This window comes from Vulpes vulpes, chromosome 2, assembly GCF_048418805.1.
Source record: "Vulpes vulpes isolate BD-2025 chromosome 2, VulVul3, whole genome shotgun sequence".
In the NCBI taxonomy this organism is placed as follows: Eukaryota; Metazoa; Chordata; class Mammalia; order Carnivora; family Canidae; genus Vulpes; species Vulpes vulpes.
In genome coordinates this window covers 77,798,101-77,812,170 of record NC_132781.1, presented here as the reverse complement: position 1 = coordinate 77,812,170, position 14,070 = coordinate 77,798,101, and the positions used below count along the sequence as shown (strand labels likewise).

General features: G+C 33.0%; 1 protein-coding gene across 5 annotated transcripts in view; it reads right to left on the bottom strand.

The window, feature by feature from the left end:
• CHIC2 (cysteine rich hydrophobic domain 2) overlaps positions 1–14,070 on the bottom strand; it is a 60,242-nt gene that overhangs the window by 15,449 nt on the left and 30,723 nt on the right. For 3 of the 5 annotated variants that reach the window (XR_011999890.1, XM_026016526.2, XM_026016528.2), the window contains 2 exons: positions 2,056–2,112; positions 1,830–1,889 (listed from right to left, as the gene is read on the bottom strand). Coding sequence is in view for 2 of the 5 variants with exons in the window: in XM_026016526.2 (XP_025872311.1) it covers positions 1,830–1,889; positions 2,056–2,112 (117 nt within the window). In the remaining 3 variants the exon portion in view is untranslated. Of the gene's footprint in view, positions 1–1,829; positions 1,890–2,055; positions 2,113–6,222; positions 9,897–14,070 lie in introns of those variants that run through there. The other 2 variants (XR_011999892.1, XR_011999891.1) reach the window with 2 other exon arrangements.

Genomic DNA, 14,070 nt, shown 5'->3' with positions numbered 1-14,070 from the left:
TGCAATGTATCAAAAATATACATACTCTGAGAAAATTTAGAAAAAATACTTTTTTGCAGCAATTTTTATATATTTTTCCTTTAAAAAAATTTTTGTATTTTTAAGTAATCTCTACACCCAACATGGAGCTCGACCCCACAACCTGAAGATCAACAGTCACATGATCCACTGACTGAGCCAGCCGGGCACTCCTATATTTTTCTTTTTGACAGCTCTTCTGGGTATCTTCTATGATGGTGTATACTAAATAAAGTGGTTTTAGGAAAAGAGTTTATCTAAATATTCATGACAAGTTAAACTATTTTGCAAACAAAATACATAGTTCAGAATATTTTGGATGGTTAGTAAATTATTTTATTTTTAGTTAATAAAAGAATGTCATAAAAATAAACATGAATATTTGAGTGCATTTTATGAATGAATGACGTTCTTATAGCTGTATCTGGAAATAACAGCACTGGAAATAGCTTTCAAGCTTTCCTTTCCAATGTAAATTCAGAAATGTATTAGTATTGGGGTTTATAAATATAGCAGGTATTTTTTTCACAAAATCCTTTAAATCATCCCTCCCTGCAAAATATAAACTCTCTTACCATCTATGATGAAAGCACAAGACTAGAATTTTCATAGGTCAATCTCAAAACAAGTTATTTGAATATGCTTTTTTAAATAAAATATCAACTATCTTTCTCATCATCATAAATTAATATGTTTGATATAATAGATAATGATAAAATCTACATTCTTTGATTCACTGAATAGAACTATTCTATGAAAAAAGAGACATTTTTAAGATGTCTTTTATCTTCAAGGCTAGAAATGGGATTTGACTGCATGATAATGAAAGAAAGGGAAAAGGCTACAGAGAAAAATGATTTTATGATAATTTCCAACTATTTAAGTACTGTTTTAATCAATCTCTTGTTCAGACACACATGCACACACATACATATACTATCTATGATAGCTATATTGTTTCAGAGAATAGACAAAATCTGCCAGAAGTGTGCCTGGTACTTCACAAAGACTATGACTTTCATTTTCAACAATTAACTCTTCCGCAGATCTTTTTCTTTTAACATAATAACCTTTCCATATTTAAAATAAAACACCCAAGCTCAAGGGAGAATATATAAAAATTCATGATTTTCTACAGTATTCTGAACTTCTCAAAAGGAGGAAAATTGTTTAAGTAAATCAAGGAGTCAGTAAATTAAATCTCATACCAAATAAATACTAAAATTCATTGTTTACATGTGCCAATTAGATATCTTTTAAAGAATACAGGATGAGCAACATCTCATCTCCTGCTTTACTTTCAGGATAATTCTTCTTTACAAAACAATATTCTTATAACATTTTGAAAGATTCTTTAAAGGCCACTGAGGTATGGGCAGTTAAAATCTATAAAGGCTAAAGGTTTCTTAAGCTCCAACGGCTTGGCTGAAAGGTTTTCTTCCATACTTGGAAACTTGATTAGCATTATATAAAAAAGCCATATCTGACTTGCTGCGTAACCAAAGTTGTGGTTATTCTTTATACAGCATCTAAAATTTCACACTCCATCAACACATGTTCAGGCTATTTTATCTTGGCAATTAATTTATTATTTTTCAGAACAGAGTGAAGCCTTGTTTTCAAGTCATTCATAACTTTATAAATCAGTCTTGCACATGAAACCATGCATCTGTGAACCGTAGAAAATCCTTGCGCTCAGGAGATTAAGCTCCTGACACCTTTGCTGATTAATAATCATGGAAAGAATAAGATCAGAAGCAAAATAAATGATCATTTAATAGAGAAACTCACAAAACAGCCCTTTAACTTACATATTCCATCATGTTATTCGTTTCACATTTCCTTTTGCTCAGTCTCCAGTGCAAGCACAGCTAGACAAGTAGGAGAGTAAAAGAAGAAAAATGAGCTCTATTTTATTGCAGCACACAGACTAACCCATTTGTCCACCTTTCATATTTTTAGTTCAACAAAAGCATCTGTTTCCATACTGTGCAATTCAGACCCCAACAGTACGAAGCTGCTCCCTGTGGTACTCACCTTGTGGTATAACCTATTGTTTTCCCATTCTAATAACTTCTCAATCGATCTTCGTGTCTGGAAGACAAATGAGAAAAAAGTTTACTCTTGACTGGTTTTAGAAAAACTTTGTTATGCAGCTGTTTTTTGTGTGAAAAGGAGAGACATATAAGACAGTGACTGAGTGAGTACATGGTGGTCTATAATACTTTCAACATTTTAGTACTAAATAGTAACCTGAACAGAAACACTACTCTATTTCAATAAAGATATGGTTTTATTCTTTAGTACTGTATCTTTTTTTTCAACTGTTTCAAACTTACTGGCCTCTCATATGAAACTATTAAAGTCTTCTAAAAAGCTAATGTCAAAAAAATAAACAGTGTCATCTACCAAGTGATATGAATTTTAGTCTCCATTTCTTTCAAAACTACTTCTGCAATACTTAAGCAATGATAAAAGTTCCTCCATATACGTTTTAAAACAAGTTATTTAAATATTAGTTCACAAAATACAAATGACTTTAGGGTAAATTCAAAAAGAAAGTAATTAAAAATAATAAATAAATAAATCAGCTATCAAAACAGATTCTCACATCATACTTAAAAAATAATACCCAATTTAAAAGCTAGCTTATTAATTATTCCACAGATAAAGATTTTCAAACAGAGGCAAAATACTGTATATAAACCAACAGAAATGATACTAAAGTCAAACTCCTGTTAAAGGAATCAACTGAGAAGTTTATGTTTAAGTTCCCTGGATTTTTGCAATATCTACCAAGCAGCATAAAATGTGTCTTGCCTGGAAGTATGAATAAAGGAGAGGATAATTCATGACGCCAGGTGTTAGGATGAGACTGACACAGCTGCAGGTGCAAAAGGGACAGTGTTGCCCCAAGAATCAACTGCAACTTGGTGCAGCTGCAGCTTCCTTGCAAGGGAAGGAAAAAAGCATCTACCACCATTAACATGTATAACTAAATGAGTACTAATAATCAAATATGAAAATCTGCATGTCAAGCAAGGATGAGTGAGGTGAAAAAGTGTTAAGATCAAGCCGGTTTTGAATAGTTTAATGTTATATAATAAATGGTTATTATTTAAAGTATCTACTGTAGTCTAAATTACCATATTACCTTTTAGCATGTAGTACATACTAAAGATACACTAGTCACATAGGTGCCAATTATAATTCATAACTACCAATGAATTACCGACTATTACCATTTTCCAAGCTTATGTCCTAAAAATCAGAAATTCACCTAACTCTGAGCAATAATACGCCAATGACTAATTTATTACATTACTTTTTTTGAAGTTTTTTTTTGGCAAGAATTTTAAAGGAAAAAAAGTGCCCTTGTTAACAATGATCAGCAGACCTCACTTGTTTCTTTGTAAAGATAGCCTTTTAGAGGCAGCTCTCCTTTTAAATGAAAATAGGGCAGCAGTTATGGTCACACTTTTTGTTAATTTAGTTGCCAGTCAGCCCCAAATCAAAAGAAAATAAGGCTGCAGAGTGTAATTAACATTCAGTTCAGTCGTTTTGTCCCTTGTCTAGCCCCCAAGCTTTGTTAAAATTGCCATCTGAATGCTGAAGGCTGTAGGGAAATCGATTTGATTCTAATCGCACCATGAAAAGAACATGATCTAACTGCTTTCAGCCCTCCGTAAATCTGTACTAGGTCTTTAGCACAATGCAACTTCCAATTTAAAAAGCACTGAATGTCTCGTCAATGACTTTGTGAAGAAAAAAGAACAAGGAGCAGACATAAAAATTCCAATAGTTGTTTAAGCATTAAAGTTCATTTGCATCACAGCGAACCTGAAAAGGGCTGACCTCTCAAACCGCCTCTCAGGTCTATGAAGTTGTAGCCTTGACAAGCTCACATTGACAGAGCTCATTGACTCTGAAAGGCTACTCTATCAATGGTGAAAAATGGCAATAGGTTCTACTCTGAGCAGGCATCTGCCTGCCCACCCGCTGCTAAACCAATGGCAAAACCGATTCAAAACCTGAATCTACCTTGTAATCTTCCTTTCTAGGACTTTTTAATAATAGATTAAGATTACTATACAATTTGAGGTTTTACTTTTACTGATGTTTAAAAAGGAGGGTGGAGAATGAAAGAACTAGGATGGGGAGAACAAGCTCTCCAAGTCCATGCTTTATATCAATGTATAAAAAGTAAAAGCTTAACATTACATTCAGCAAATATCCATATACTCAAAGAAAAAATTACCATCATCATATTTCATCACAAATTTAAACCTATGCTATATTATAAGAACAGATCTCATTAGGGATGGATCTCATGGTGTATATAACATACAAAATCTATTTAGATACTTGGAAATAGTTACTTTAAATAACCTAAGTCAACTAAGCAGTTTTTGGATAAAAGGTAATTACTACAAAGTATAAACCTGAAATTCCAAAATATTTATGTATGAATTCTGAATTTACTCTTTGCCTCTAATTAAGAGTTTAATGATAGGGTTTGGTATAATAATTGTATCTTACAATATTTAAGAACTCAAAACCAAACAAACCCTGATATGCCGTATTCTAAATAGGCATCTAAATATAAAATATTTCTACATACTTGACAGTCTAGAGAAAAAGCTGTGAATTAGCAGCATCTAATCTTGCGATAAGACTTCTTTCCTGCTTGACAGGTGAAAAAAAGCACTTGCACGTGCAGCTTAATTAATCATTGCACTTGACATCTCAATGATTTACAGTGAGGAGCAGGTGAGAACATACAAAACCAGAAAGGAACCCTTGATCTAAGTGGAACATTTCTAGGACACTAAGGTGACAAGTATATAGATTCTAGCAGTCATTTTAAAAAGGAAAGAAAGAAAGAAAGAAAAAGAAAAAAAGAAAGACAGAAAGAAAGAAACTGTGCCACAAATTATTTGTTAGTAACAACAAAAGCTCAAATTAAATGGAAAAAAAAGCTTTAACTACCAAGAATGTTTAATACTCTGCAATTATTTTAGCTAAAAAAATCAAAATATATTTTCAAGCTTACATACAATATTAATTTAGCAAATGCTGAAAAAATATATGACATCTTAGCATTTATAAAAGCTATTTAAAAGCCTTCAAGAATGAAAAAAGTACCTTATAATTACAGTCATCTAAAAATAAAAGTTAGTTTATGTCCACAGAGTTGTTAGATAGCTATTTCTAAAGAAATGTAAGATTCAACACTGCCAAACTCTATTACTACTAGACATGCAAACCTAACCACATAAAAATCTGTTCTTGTTTTTTAAAAACCTGTATCAATCACCAAATTCAATATAAATTAAAGCAAACTAATATGCATCAGAAAAAAATTAGTATGTACAGGGCCTGTCAACACAAAACACCAAGAAAATCATCTTGCAGTATTCTAGGCCAGTGGATTTCTAAAAATAAGTCATCTTAATTTTCTTAAAAGAATTTGGTGCTTGTGAAAAGCACCAGATTGATAGTCATGGGAACTAAAAATCTTCTATTTAACTGAAAAGAACAGGGGAAAGGGCAGTGCAGGCTTCAGTGCAAGCTTCCCTACAGTGGGCCTTAATCCTTTTCAATGTTCACACCCTGGGGGTGAGAGGACAGGTTAGTGGTTCTTTACCAATGGATCTTCAGTCCCGAAGCATAAGATGATGAACAAGAAATCTAATTTTATCATAGAGTCTTAATTAAAAGGACCAAGACCACCAACTCACACCATGCAAGCAAAACAAGTTTTTAAGAGAATAATTTCATGCCATTAACCTGGTCTGGACAGAGACAGCCTCAAGAATCTGATGTGGACCCCCAACTATCTTCCTTATCACAGAGCTCATTTTTAATTTTTTTTCACATATTTCTCTATTTCAACATCTTGCTTACTATATTTTTCTCACAGGTGAACTAATTCTAATATAGCCATTTGGCAACGTTAAAGTAAAAAATAAGACAGATTCAAAACCATTTCAATTTCTAAGTTGAACTCAGCTAATAAACAGACGTTTAAGCAGCAAATAGTAATAATAGAAGGATATAAATTTTGGCTCCATTTCTATTGCTTTTGATTCCTTTTAATTTTTTGACAGAATTGGGAATAAGTGAAAACATGAATACTTTATAGATGTAAAATGGCCTGGGTAATTCACAAAATGGCTAATTAAATAATAATAAAAAACTTACATTAGGCATGACATGCTCCTATCAACTTCCAAAGAGGCCTCCAAAGTAAGCTTACAAGAGGAAAACACCTATAGAGCACCTAGAAATAGTTAAGTTAGGGACTTGAAAATTAGTTTCCTGAAAATTCATATATGAGTTATTATGAAGCATTTTTTTTCATTTTTTCCTAAATATCACTACTTTCTAAGGAATAAATTACTATTATCTATTAGCAAATTACATACCATTAGATATAATTAAGTCATTCAGGGCAGTAAGGAATCATTTAGAAAACCCTGAGTGTATTACTCCCCTACTTTTTACCACTATTACTTAATAGTACAGTCATCACCAATGTTTCATTTATCACAGTCAATTGTTTGAAACGTGGTTTTTCAAAAAGTGGTTTTCTAGAAGTTGCTAATAAAATTAATGGAAATCTCATGAATTTTAAAGTACTTTAAAGCCAAAGGAAAAAATGTTAAATGTGGAAGCTGTAACAAAATTTCTCTGAAATTTTCCCAAGGAAATGGCATTCTTATCAGTCTTTAAAACATAAAGATGCTAAAATATGTTAACAAGATGTATAAATAGAATATCTCACTAATACTAATAACTATAAAAGTTCAGCTATTTAAACTTAGAATTTATTTGAATGAAATTTATTCATAACATCACAATGTCAAAAAGCAATTTCAAATGCTCAATTTCTTTTTTAAAACAAGTTTTAATTTTAAACTCCTGAATTTATAATGCATTAATAAGCTTTAACTAGAACAATGCTTTGAATATATGCATAATCTTTTTTTAAGTATTTTCAAGGAAGAACTATACTTTCTTTTGACATCTGTACAAATTCAAATTGCTAAAATAAGTGACACAAAAATGTTTTCAGTTAGAAGTCATTAGAAGGAAACCATATAAAATTTAAATGAATTATTTTAACGAGAAAATTACATGATTCACCTCCATTTCTTCTGGATTAATAAAGTCATATTGTGGTGATGTGCAGAAAACTAAATGGCATATCTCAGTACTGTGACGCATGAAAAATCTGGATTCAGCAAAAAGACAAACTAGGATCTGATCAGATTCCTCAAAAGGATATTTAAACAAATTCCCTTCCTGTACTTCAAGGCTCCTTTTAAAAATTTTTATGTGAACATTAACTTTTAAATAATCTAGATAAACTAAAATATCCACCGAAGTATCATTACAACAACTCTCTTAGTACTATTTGTTAAAAGTAATATTTTGAGATGGAGATAAACTAAGCAACTGCAGATATTTTATGTATCAAAACTATAACTAATCTTAAATAAGTCATGCTTAAATAAAAATTTACCAATAGTTTATGACCAAAACTAGTGGTTCTTAACTTTTTTAGGTTACTCTACTTGGTGAATGATGAAAAAGGTACATATGCATAAATATATAAAATGTTGCACATAATTTTAAGGGAATTATCCACTAACCCCTGATAACATTTCAGTAAATAATGATAACATCTCAAAAAATGAAAACTGCATTCATTGTGGATCCATTATACTCGAATAAAGATTTTTAAAAACTAAAATTGAGTTTTAACTGACATCAGAAGATCAGAAAAATTGTTCATAAGACGAATGAATTTCACTAAGCTAATATAATCAAAAGTATTATTATCAGGGATTTTTAAGAACCATGTATTTACACAAGAATGAAACACTGGTTAGGACCAACAGGTAAAGGGGGGAAAAATCACTTGCTAAGTGATTATAATGGATAACTGGAGAAACAAAAAGGGGTAAGGAATAGTATCTATTGATCATCACTTTAAGACTGAGCCCAATGCTAGGTGTCTTCCCTTTGTTACGTTATTTAATCTTCAAAAGCATCTATAAGGCATCTTATATTACTTTCATTTTACATATGAAAACTACAGCTTAAAGGGGTTAAGAAACTTAAAGCTGCACTAGAAACAGAGCTAGGATGTGAAACCAGGATTGTATGGCCTTTGATATAATGCTCTTTCCACTATACATCAGAGCTATGAGTTTGTAAAGAACCTGTAACTTGTCAAATAACACATCTATGACACGCAAAAAGTATCTAACCCACTAATGACGCTATTGGCCTTGCCCATCCAACTTACTCTAAAACTATATTTTCCACCTCTGATACTTTGTGATTCTAAGGTCTGGGAAAACCCGTTCCATTCTACTCTTTAGTCTCAATGAGAGTCATCCAAAATGTATTTTATTTTTTATACCTTTCCTCATGCAATTAAACATGACTTGAGGTATATTTCTATTTTACACATCAAGTGCACAGAATTACAAAATCTAAATGGTTTGCCCAAGGTTGTATCACCATTAAGGGGAATGACAGGATTCAAGCTCAAATCTCCAAACTTTGGATCAGCAACTATATTTCTGCTTGCATCTGAATTTCATAACATTTCAAATAAAATGTTAAAAAACAAGATAAAAACAATCATCTAATTCTTTTCCTTCAATTACGCAAAGAACAGAATCATTTACATCAAGCAAAAGTAGTTGAAGATTTTTACTTCTGAGTAGCTGTTGTAGCTGGTGTTAAGCCAATACTCCAATTCTGAAAACAACACAGAATAGATGAAATAAAATCCAAGGAAGAAAAGAGCCCTTCCAAAATCATTTCATGATTACAGGTCATTTTCTTTATTTGTTGATTCTAGGGGTGAGCTGAGGATCAAGCTTGGCAACAACCAGTGGGACTCAACTGTGGGGAAAGGGAAATCAACAAAACTTTTTCAGGTTGTGCATGCTGGCTCAATGGATTGGAAATTAGATGTACCCTAAAATGCAAAGCCAGTTCTCCCCCAAGAGATATTATTGAGCTTTGGGGCAGCATGAGAAGGTCGGAGACAAAGCCAGAAAGGCAGAGAAAATTACTCACAGTCTCCCAGGGCTCAGGAGACAAAATTCCACTGGAAGGAGAAGGATCTACAGGATCCTGGGGTCCTGTAATAGAGTCCCACATCAGGCTCCCCACAGTGAGTCTGTTGCTTCTCCCTCTGCCTATGTCTCTGCCTCTCTCTCTCTCCCTCAGTCTGTGTCTCTCATGAATAATCTTTAAAAATTAATTAATTAACTAACTATGGTTAATATGTTCAGTAAAATAAAAGGAAAAGATGGACAAGTACGGGTGAAAAGAACATGATTTCGAAGAGAACTGGACTCTCAAAAACATCAAATGGACATTCTAAAATTTAAAAACACAGTGTCTGAAATTAAAAACACTGGATGTTAACAGCAGACTGGACACTGAAGAAGATAGGCAAAGCAAATTTTTCTAAAAACCACACCAATATTAGGTTCTAAATATTCAAAGAGAACTAAATGTCAGCCAGTTCTTGGCAAAAATACATTTTCTAAGTTGTCTAATACATCTTTCTTTAAAGTCCTAGTGCTACTTCTGCATGTTTAATGCTTAAAATTTATACTTTGAGTATCTTCATTTATGATGAGAATTTAGTGACATGTTTTTATTGCAATTAAAAAATTATTAGGATCTGGGTGGCTCAGGAGGTGAAGTGTCTGCCCTCAGCTTAGGTCATAATCTCAGGGTCCTGGGATCGAGCCCCATGTCAGGCTCCCTACTGAGTGAAAAGTCGGCTTCTCCCTCTGCCCCCCTTCTTCATGCTTGCATGCTCTCTCTGTAAGAAATAAAATCTAAAAAAAAAAAAAAAAAAAATCAGTACTGTTCACCCTAATGGCCATAGTATGTTTACTTTATGTAAGAATCAGTTTTCTAAGTTTCAAGCCTCAAATGTTCTTTAAAATGAAATGACTAAAAAGTATATTTCTCATTATGTCAAATGTTTTACATCCTTTTCCAAAGCTATTGAAGTAACATTTCAAAGAGGTTACATCTATTTCTTTATCCCGCACTTTACAACATGGGAGATACTGAGGAAGGGGCAACAAACTACAGACAACACCTACAGTTGGACAAAGAAAACCCAACTCTTGAGAGTCTCTGTCCTGCCTATGTTGCATTAACTCATTACATGGCACTCTGAATCTCTCAAAGAGTAAAATATATGTTTCAAGGAAAGATGTAATTTTAGGGAGAAAAAAAATACTTTACCAGAAATCAAATATACCTACTGGTTAGTGAGAATATCATAAATAATTTTTTAAAGACACATATGTTGATTTTTATTTGTTTTTATTTTTTTTGTTTTTATAAAAGTAAAATAGAACCAAAAGGACTCTATCAACTCTTAGTTGTCCAACTGGAACTCTGTATAAAATTTGATTAAAATGTACTTTTCTCCTGTGTCCACTTTATCTGTTTTACAGCCTTCTTCCTTAACTGTGACTCTGTATCTTCAATAAATACAAATTTATTTAAATATTAGGAAAAAAATTAATTGGAAAGATAAATTTGCTGAAAAATTAAAGTATTATAAAAGCTAATATAAAATGCTTGAACATTATTACCATTTATAAATCAACCAGATAAACTATCCTAACTTGTGAAATAACAATCTTTTAAGTCCTTTCAAACCTCTAAAATCTCCCTGCTTCTAGGTATAAAATCAAATTATAATAAGTAATTTTTAAAAGCTTGATTTTGTATCCTTATTGGAGAATGGGTGGGGGGGAGGAAGTCATGAGATTTGGAGCTGTACGCCTGGGATTCTAATTGTGCCTTAGCCTTAAGATTGTGGGGCTTCCAACAGATTACTTAACTTCTAAGCCTCAGGTTTCTCATCCTTAAAGTAGGAATAGCATGAGCATCTACTCTTGGAATTTGGGGAAAATTAAATGACATGGTGCAAGTAAACTGATTTAGTGATCTTGGCATATAGCAAACATTCAATAATTATTAGATGTTATAATATTTACCACACAGGACTGTTGTAAAGATTAAATTAAAAGAGGATGTATAAGTTTTATAATATATGTATATATCAAATCATGTTGTACACCTGAAATTTATACAGCATGCCAATTATATATCAAAGCTGGATAAAAAAGAAAATGTATGGAATAGATCTTAAGTTAAAAATTTTTTTTAAAGATTTTATTTATTTCTTCATGAAAAAGAGAGAGAGAGACAGAGAGAGAGAGGGAGGGAGAGGGAGAGGGAGAGGGAGAGAAGGGCAGAGACACAGGCAGAGGGAGAAGCAGGCCCCATGCAGGGAGCCGGATGTGGGACTCGATCCCTGGACGCCAGGATCACACCCTGGGTGGAAGGAAGGTGCTAAACCACGGAGCCACCCAGGCTGCCCTTAAGTTAAATGTTCTTATCATACATACACACAAAAGGAGGAGGTAAGGAAAAATTATTAGAGGTAATGGTCAGTTCATGGTATTGTTTATGGTAGTTTCACAGGTGTATACTTAGCTCCAACTTATCAAGTTACATTGATATGTACATACATTAATATGTACAGCCTTTTTTGTATGTCAATCATACTTCAACAAAAAAGGAGACCAAAAAACCCGAAGTGAATGATGTATATGAAATGCTCTGACAACAGCAAGTGTACAATACAAGTTTCCCCAGCTATCCAAGAGTGTTCTTTTTTCTTTTTAGAGAGAGTGTATGTACAAGCCGGAACGGGGGGGAGGGGTGCAGAGGGAGGGAGAGAATCTTAAGCAGACTCCAGGCTTACCACAGAGCCCAACATGGGGCTCGATTTCATGACCCTGAGATCATGACCTAAGCTGAAACCAAGAGTCAGACACAACCAACTGAGCCACCCAGGCACCCCTATCCAAGAGTATTCTTAGTGAAACCTTTCATAAACTGAAATACCATAAAGAAGCAATTACCATTAATTTATACAGAAAAATTTCTGAGCCTTCCTAGACCCAAAATATAACCTCTTAGGCTTTACTGATACCCTATGATGATGTATCTTGCTAACAGATGTCCAAAATAAATAAGAGACAAAACACAGATGTTCACAGACACAGTTCAAAACCTGGCAGCTTGATGCTGAGGTGTTGAGTATGTAGTTCCTGGGGAAGGAGCTTGGTGAGGCCACCCTTGCTGCTCAGGACACACACTGCCTCTATAATAGCTGGGGGCAAAACAAACACTAAACACTATTTTTCCTTTTTGCCTTTCTTCCTGAAGCGAAAATCCTCTTTAGATTTTCTTCAATTAGCAAAAACAGGTACTAATATAGATCTTTTGTAAACTGAAATGTATGTCATAATGTGAACTTCCAAAAAGCAGGAGATACCTGTAATTATTTCGCATCATTTGTTCCTTGGAGTCTATTATTCCATTACAGATCACCATGGATTTTATATCTTAGCAAAATATTTTCAGTTATGGGGATGACTGGGTGGCTCAGAGGCTTAAGTGCCTGCCTTTGGCCCAGGGCGTGATCCTGGGGTCCCAGGATCAAGTCCCGCGTTGGGCTCCCGGCATGGAGCCTGCTTCTCCCTCCTCCTGTGTCTCTGCCTCTCTCTCTCTCTCTCTCTCTCTCTGTCTGTCATAAATAAATAAATAAATCTTTTAAAAAATATTTTTAGTTATGTAAATATCAGGAATTTAGCAATTTGGAATGACTTATATTATAAACCAAACATTAATCTTAAATTACATTTAAGAGGGGGTAAAGGTCAAATATCTAATACAATATGAAAGATTTTTAAAAATATAACAGGATGGCTCTCATTTAAATATATAAATGTGTAATTCAAGTTTGTTTCTCCTGGTTTATAGGATAGAAATTTCTGTAAATTATATTTTATATTGCTACATCTATCACGGTATATTAAACAGCATTAAACTTTCCTGTACAACAAAGATCAGTTTCCTGAAAAACCTCTGTAATATGGGCATATAAAGTCAAGACAAAAAAGGATACCAAAGACTAAGAGCATTACTGACCACATAAAAGCCCTTATATTTGTTATATTTACAGAAACAAAGCAAATTAAATAGCATTCTAAAAAAAGACAAAAAAAAATAGCATTGATTTTCTACATCTTCAATTAATAATAATGGCTGTCATAAGAACATATTTCATTCATCATCTTTTGTTCACTAGAAGCTTTTCAGGATTTCCCTTTAGCAAAATTTCATTAAGATGCTTTTAAGTTTGGGGGTGCCTGGGTGGCTCAGTCAGAAAAGCACACAACTCTTGATCTCAGGGTCATAAGTTCAAGCTCCACATTGGGTATAGCAATTACCAAAAAAATAAATAAATATACTTTAAAAAGAAATAGATGCTTTTAAGTTTATTTTGTTTTGTTTCATTATCTGCAATATCTTAAAGGCATTTTTGTTTATCTAATTCTTCATCCAAATGTTCAAGGCCATTTTCATTTTATGATTCAGTTACCAACTACAAATACTCAAATTCCAAACACAGAGTAAATTAAAAGTCTAAAAGTTGTGGGTAACTTTCAATACTGTCAGTATAACTGAATAAGTATATTTCAAATTCTTCCCATATACAAATATTTGTAGCTACCCCCAGGTTGACTTTCCCTTGAATTTCTTTAAGTCTTACAAGACCACATTCTCACTCAAAAACTCTACTTCTGACCTCTCCCATTTGAATTTTCAACTCCTACAACATCCCAAGAAAAGTAACTTACAATTACTAGATAACTAAACTGAGGTTAGAGAAAAGATATCCAAAAGTAAATCTAAGCATACTAAATTTAAAGAGAAATGCACTTAGATTGGATACAGACCCTTTTCATCAAAGTTTCAAAAACTAAACAGCAATTATCTTTAAAAAATAAAACAAAACTTGGGGTTCCTGGCTGGCTCAGTCAGTGGAGCGTGCAACTCTTGATCTTGGAATTGTGAGTTTGGGTCCCACATTGGGTGTAAAGATTACTTAAAATAAAAACAAACCCAGAGAAG